The sequence below is a fragment of the Saimiri boliviensis genome, chromosome 2 (genome assembly GCF_048565385.1).
Source record: "Saimiri boliviensis isolate mSaiBol1 chromosome 2, mSaiBol1.pri, whole genome shotgun sequence".
NCBI lineage: Eukaryota > Metazoa > Chordata > Mammalia > Primates > Cebidae > Saimiri > Saimiri boliviensis.
In genome coordinates, this window is record NC_133450.1 from 189,693,762 (window position 1) to 189,701,439 (window position 7,678).

General features: G+C 43.5%; 1 protein-coding gene across 1 annotated transcript; it reads right to left on the reverse strand.

Moving 5' to 3' along the window:
- Positions 1-1,062: 1,062 nt before the first annotated feature.
- On the reverse strand, positions 1,063-6,218 carry TOMM5 (translocase of outer mitochondrial membrane 5). Its single transcript, XM_039474787.2, has 2 exons — positions 6,023-6,218; positions 1,063-1,585 (listed from the first exon to the last, which is right to left on the reverse strand). The coding sequence occupies exons 1-2, from the start codon at positions 6,141-6,143 to the stop codon at positions 1,551-1,553; spliced, it is 156 nt and encodes a 51-aa protein (XP_039330721.1). The 5' UTR covers positions 6,144-6,218; the 3' UTR covers positions 1,063-1,550.
- Between the last annotated feature and the right edge of the window lie 1,460 nt (positions 6,219-7,678).

Below are 7,678 nucleotides of genomic sequence, written 5' to 3' on the forward strand. Positions count from 1 at the left end.
ATCAGGTGTGGTGGCACATGCCTGTAATGCCAACTACTCGGGAGGCTGAGGCAGGAAAATCCCTTGAACTGGGAGGTGGAGGTTGCAATGAGCCAAAATCACACCACTGCACTCCAGCCTGGTTAACAAAGCAAGACTCTTGTGTCCAAAAAAAAAAAAACCACATTTTTAGACCAGCAAGGTCATTCACCTCATATGCCACCTTTCTCAGGACACTGCTGGAGAAAAAAGGCTCCATCAAAACAAGGGAGTAAACCAAGACACTAGGTAACAGAAAACAAGAGATACAATAAGAGAGAAGAAAAGGAGTTCCTGGACAATAGTGAAGAAGTTCCCAGAATATGGCCACACATCAGGCATAGCAGGTTATCAGTCTAGCCAGGGGCAGGTCAGAAGACTCCAGGAAAGACTTAGGAAGATGAAACAGAGTACCTAATAAAGCTGAATGCTGTGAGTGATTTAGATAAATGGCAAAAAGTTTAGTTGATTTAGTGGAAATTCCATAGAAAAACCAAGCCTAGAAAAAAACAAAAAGATATACAGGAAAAGAAAATCAGTCACTATTCTCAGAATCCTAATGATACCGACCTACTCAACATCATACTATGTTATCCTTTGAAGGAAGAAATGACAAGATATGTGTGAGTGATGGAGCTATGAAGAGGAAAGTGACCTAAATCCCAATCACGACCATCACATTTAGAGACAAAAGGTAAATACCAACAAAATCAGCTAAAGAGGTATATGTAATGGCCCCTGGGGAGAAGGTTAAAAACTATCCCTTCCCCCCAACAAACCTTGGAGAACTATTTGATTAAAAATATCATATTTTTTTCCTTTAGTAGTATTAATATTTCATATGCTCAACATCAAGCAGAAACGCCACTTTTCATTAAGACTGCCTGGCAATGAAACACAATGACACTTTATCAGAAGTGGCAAATTCTCTAGTCTAAAACAAGATGAACTTACTGAAGCTTGTAATAATCTCAGTATTATAATAGTCTCACTAGTGATTGTTGGTTTGCAGCAAAAAGTAGGATAAGAAAAATAGAAACCCAATTTTTCTTAATTGATATGTTTATTAAAAACAGACTAATGATCCTGTGCTTAAATATCATTGTGGTTGTATGCTGATTTCGATAAAACATAACTAATTTTAAGGGACTCGTCACAAATACACTCTAGACAGAAGAAAAAGGTAAACAGAAATGACTGACAAGACAGTGCCATTTCAGACATAACTCCCTTAATACTTGCTAAAAAACAGAGTTTGACATTATTTACAATTATACCAGTATTGTCAGAGGCCAAATATCACAGGGATAAGGGTATACCAGGATCATGAGACATCATTTCATACTTCCCAAATAGTTTTATATTTTAGCTTTGAAGGTCAGTTACCAGACCCGAACTTGTTCTTAACAAGCAAAAATTTTATGTCCATTCAAAGAGTCTCTTACACCTTTCTGGGCCTATTCACTTGCAGAGAAGAGTAGAAACTGTAACCAGGCTCTTCATATCATGCATTCATATGTGATCTCCCATCTTCAAATGCTGTCCAATTTCTTTAAGATAAATGGAGCTGAAAGAAAAACAAATACACCTAAAATTAGTTTTCAAATTTATTAGTCCATAGGCTACATTATAGAATTGTAAGACTGGGGAAGAAAACCTTATAGGTTTAAACATGTTTTTGAAAATAATTCCAAATGATGGTTAAGCATCTTCCTGTATAACCCAGCAAAAGGGACTCATTGCCTTCCAAAGCAGTCCATTCTGCTGTCATTCAGCTATTATGTAAGTTTCATTCTTACACTACATAAAACCTTTTCTCCAGATAGTTTGTCCCTTAGGACCATAAAGTATAAATCCAACTCTCTTTCAAATGACAATCCTTTACTATGGCAACTTATTTTAACTGTAAAAGGATCAAAACTCCATAGAGGAAACAAATGGGCACTTTTCACCTTTAAAAACTCATTTGAAAGGCAGAGTATGATATAGGAAAACACTGGATTAGAGCCGGAAGAGCTGGACACCTATTTTGGGTCTCTTACTGATTACTGATAAATCACTTACACACTCTAGATCACATCTGATACAGTCTTATCTCCTTGGTCATTAAGAGAGTCTAATAAGATCATGTACATAGAAATGTCTAGAAAACTAAGAAGTGTCGACATAGAGTAAAGAAGTAATATTACCACCCCGTGTAAAAGTATTGACCAAAAAAAAGCTACCCCAAATTCCTTCTTTCTCAATAGTCATACTAATAGAACATTTTGTTAATATTATTGTATTTATTTATTTTTTTCAGCCTCCCGAGTTGTTGGGCATGCCTGGCTAATTTTTGAATTTTTTTAAGAGACGAGGTCTCGCCATGTTGCCAAGGCTGGTCTTGAACTCCTGAGCTCAAGCCATCTGCCTGCTTCAGCCCTGCAAAGTGCTGGAATTACAGGCAAGAGCCACTGTATCCAGCTCAATTTCTTAATACTAAACTGAAAACACAGATCTGTCAGAAGCTCATAAAGTCAGCAGTATATCCAATCTTTTCTACTAATTCTTAATGGCAAAAAAAATCAATGGATAGGCAAAATGTGATATATCCATCCAATGGAAACTTATTTAGCCATCAAAATGAAGCTCTGACACATGCTACAACATGGATGAATCTTGAAAATGTTATGCTTATGCTGGGCACGGTGGCTCAAGCCTGTAATCCCAGCACTTTGGGAGGCTGAGGCGGGTGGATCACGAGGTCAACAGATCGAGACCATCCTGGTCAACATGGTGAAACCCTGTCTCTACTAAAAATACAAAAAAATTAGCTGGGCATGGTGGCGCGTGCCTGTAATCCCAGCTACTCAGGAGGCTGAGGCAGGAGAATCGCCTGAACCCAGGAGGCGGAGGTTGCGGTGAGCCGAGATCACGCCATTGCACTCCAGCCTGGGTAACAAGAGTGAAACTCCGTCTCAAAAAAAAAAAAAAAAAAAAGAAAATGTTATGCTAAATGGAACAAGCCAGACACAAAAGGCCATGCATTTGACACTTCCATTTAAATGAAATATCCAGGGAAGGGTGTGATGGCTCACACCTGTAATCCCAACACATTGGGAGGTGGAAATGAGATGGATTGATGGAGCCCAGTAGTTCGAGACCAATTTGGGTAACATAATGAAACCTAGTGTCTATAAAAAAATAAAAAATTAGCAGGGCATGGTGGTGTGTGCCTGCAGTCTCAGTTACTCAGGAGGCTGAAGTAGGAGAATTCCTTGAGCCTGGGAGGCCGAGGTTGCTCAGCCATGATCACTGCAGCCTCCACCTCTACACTCTAGCTTTACCAACAGAGAGAGCCTGTGTCAAAAAAAAAAAAAAAAAAAATTAGTAGTTGTCAAAGCCTGGAGAAAAGGGGAAACGGGGTAGCAATGAATGGGTATGGTGTTTCTTTTAGGGGGAAAATACTGTCAAGTTGACCGTGATAGCTGCAAAACTGACTTTGCTAAAAACCACTGAACTGTACACTTTAAATGAGTGTATTGTGTAATATACAAATTATATTTTAACTTAAAAGTGAAAATAAAACAATTCATATCAAATATAAAGGTCACTGGGAAGAAGCAAATATTTTACTGGCACTAGGTCAACAAAGAAGGCAAGAGGCAAGAAATAAGTAAATTTGGGAGTTGCAAGACTGTTGAATTAGGATGATCTTGGTGTTTCTGTTCCCTAAGGCGCCCTCTCCTGTGAAAGCAAAGTAATACCACAGACGGTGAAAGAGACATAGAATAAGGGAGATCTCAGTATCAGTGAGTCTGGCCTAGGCCTAACATGAGCCTTCAATAGGATGACCTTGGTATGGACTTCATTTATTTGAACCATCCCTCCTGCTCTATCCAGACTGGCCATTAATATACAGCAAAGAACAATGGAAAGGACATTGAATTGAGAACGAGAAGGCAGGGCATTCGAGAACTGATCATAAAGCTGCTTCCAGTTTGTACATTCAGTATTCCTGTAACTCCAATACCTTCATTCCTTGCATAAGTTCCCTCTGAAAATCGAGTTCTCATTTGTAAAAGGATATAAAGAATCTTAAGCCCTGCCTCCCTCAAAGGGCCAGTGTTAATTAAGCAAGACTATATAATGGGAGTAACTTACTGTCAACTGTAAAATATAGAAGAAAAAAAAACCCCAAGTATTTGCATTAATCCTATAGACTCATATCCTTTTCTTCCCATTTTTTCCAAAAAAGCAACCATTTACTTCACCCTCTACCCAAAGAAACAGAAATGAAACAAAACCTTTTGGACCTTTGGATTTCAAAGGTCGGCACTTCTGAAAGGGAAGGAACCTGGCCGGGCATGGTGATTCACCCTGTAATCCTAGCGCTTTGGGAGGCAGAGGCAGGTGGATCACCTCAGGAGTTCCAGACCAGCCTGGCCAACATGGTGAAACCCCTGTCTCTACTAAAAATACAAAAATTAGCCAGGCGTGGTGGCACACACCTGTAATCCCAGCTACTCAGGAGGCTGAGGCAGGAAAATGGCTTGAACTCTGGAGGCGGAGGTTGCAGTGAGCAGAGATTGCGCCACTGCATTCCAGCCTGGGCAACAGAGCGAGACTCCGTTTTGCAAAAAAAAAAAAAAAAAAAAGGAAGAAAGAAAAAAGAAAGGGAAAGGAAGGAATCTGGTATTGAGTTAAGAGCTCTGGGTTTTAGGCCCAGCGTGGTGGCTCACGCCTATAATCCCAACACTTTGGGAGGCTGAGGCAGGAGGATCACCTGAGGTCAGGAGTTGGAGACCAGCCTGGCCAACCTGGTGAAACCCCATCTCTAACAAAAAAATACAAAAATTAGCTGCGTGTGGTGGCTGGTGCCAGTAATCCCACCTACTCTGGAGGCTGAGGCGGGAGAATCACTTGAACCTAGGAGATGGAGGTTGCAGTGAGCCAAGACGGTGCTACTGCACTCCAGCCTGCGTAACAAGAGCAAAAATACATCTCAAAAAAAAAGAGCCCTGGATTTTGGTCAAGATCATTCACTAAATCGCGGAATGACCTTGGGCCAGTTATCTCCCTACTCTGGTTGTTTCTGTCTGCAAAACGAAGGAGTTGTTCGGGGGATAATTACTGAAGCTCTTTCAGCTCATTTTTTTTTTTTTTTTTTTTTGAGACGGAGTATTGCTCTGTCACCCAGGCTGGAGTGCAGTGTCGTGATCTCGGCTCACTGCAACTTCCACCTGCTGGGTTCAAGCAATCCTCCCACCTGAGCCTCCTGAGTAGCTGGGATCACAGGCGCCCGCCACCAGGCCCAGCTAATTTTTTTGTATTTTTAGTAGAGACGGGGTTTCACCATATTGGCCAGGCTCGTCTCGAACTCCTGACCCCAAAAAATCCGCCCGCCTCGACCTCCCAAAGTGCCAGGCGGGGTTATAGACGTGAGACACCGCGCCCGGCAGCTCACTTTTTTCTTTCTTTTTTTTTGAGACAGAGTCTTGCTCTGTCACCCAGGCTGGAGTGCAGTGTTGCGATCTCGGCTCACTGCAACCTCCGCCTGCCAGATTCAAGCAATTCTCCTGCCTCAACCTCCCAAGTAGCTGGGACTATAGGCGGGCGCCATCACGACCAGCTAATTTTTGTTTTTTAGTAGAGACGAGGTTTCACCATGTTGGACAGGATGGTCTCGATCTCTTGACCTCGTGATCCACCTGCCTCGGCCTCCCAAAGTTCTGGGATTACAGGCGTGAGCCACCGCGCTCGGCCCAAACATTCTTAAAGCTGGGAGAACCAGGATGATTAACCACGCGCGCCGGGCCACCACGTGCACTTCAGCAACCCAACCCTGACCTGCAGACTTCAAACCAAGCATATGCCCGTCGCCCTTGACCGAGAGCAGGCTCCTTGCTCCCCGCTACCGCTCAGCTCAGTTCAAGGGCCCCCGATGGCATGTAGGACTAGAGTTAAGGTGCGCGATCCGTGAGCTACCCGCCGGTCTCACGGTCACAGCCCGGGAGACACTCACTGACTCGCAGCAGGGCCACGTAGATGAGAAAGTTCCGTATGGAAGAGATCACATCCTCGCGCATCTTCCGTTTCATCTCCTCCGGGTCCAGCTTCGGCGCGAGGCCCTCAATCCGGAACATCGCGGCTCTGACTTAGCAACCTTAAGCGGCTCGCTCTGCTCTTCCCAGCGGCCGTCTCGCGCCCGGAACTCGGCCTATCCCCACTTCCTGTTCCCGCCCCCTCGTGGCCACACTCGACAATGGATGCCTGCAAGGGACAATCTACGTTCTGACCCAGCGAATCTGAAGGGAGGCCTGCAGCGGCCGGCTGAAATCTCAGCGACGCAGACTCGGGTTTCTCCACGCTGTCTTTAAACACATTTGTCTTATTAAAAAGTCAGCCGGGCTCGGTGGCGCGTGCCTTTAATCCCAGCTACTCGGGAAACCGAGGAAGGAAAATCGCTTTGAACTCGGGAGTTGGAGGTTGCAGTGAGCCGAGATCGCGCCTCTTCACTCCTGCCTAGGCTACAGAGCGAGACTCCGTCTCAAAAAATAATAATAGTAGTAATAATAACATCTGTCTTGAGCCTGGAGCGCTGCGCTGCAAAGTGCTTTTATGCCCTGGAGAGGCCTGGGCACATAGGTACCACCGTAAATAGTGATAGCTAACGTTGAATACTCAATATAATTGTCCCCTGTGAATTCAGTATTATAATCTTCATTTCCTAGATTAGAAAACCGAAGCACAGAGATCTTTAAAACAATTTGCCCAAACGTGCTTTCATTTTTATTTATTATTTATTGCTAATTGTTGTTGAGACTGATCTAGAACTCTTGGATTCCGGGATCCAAGCGATCCTCCCTTCTCAGCTTCCCAAAGTGCTGAGATTACAGGCGTGAGCCACCGCCCCTGGCCCCCAGCCCCCAGCCCCCAGCCCCCAAATGTGCTTAGAAATACCTCAGGGGGGAAAAAAAGCATTGAGATGAGAGAGAGAAATGATGTCAGCCAAATATTAAAAACTGCTTAATCTGGTGACTAGTACTTTATTTTAGTTAATTATTCTAGCCTTTCTTGAGTATGTTTGAAATTTTACATAAGTTGAAATAGAGACAAAGATGAAACTTGCTGAAGATCATACAGCGACTACATGGCAGGGCAGGGTTCTATACCTAGGGCTCTGGGGCCCCAGAGACACAAATTTTTAACATTTTCCACATTACTGTGTAGATTATTATTATTATTATTATTATTATTGTTATTTTGAGATGGAGTCTAGCTCTGCCGCCCAGGCGTGGGTGCAGTGGTGCGATTTCAGCTCACTGCAACCTCCACTTCCCAGGTTCAAGTGATTCTCCTGCCTTAGCCTCCTGAGTTGCTGGGACTACTGGTGTGCACCACTCCACCCAGCTAATTTTTTTCGGTATTTTTAGTAGAGACGGGGTTTCACCATGTTGGCCAGGATGATCTCAATCTCCTGACCTTGTAATCCAAAGTACTGGGATTACAGGCCACCATGCCCATGCTGAGCCACCATGCCCAGCAAGCCGTATCTACTTCTTAAACACAAACCAGATGACTGAACTGCTCACATAATTCGAAACCAAAATGTTCCTTCTTCATTGCATATTGTATAGCAACAATGGACTTTCGATAAATTAGGACAGTAACTTACTAT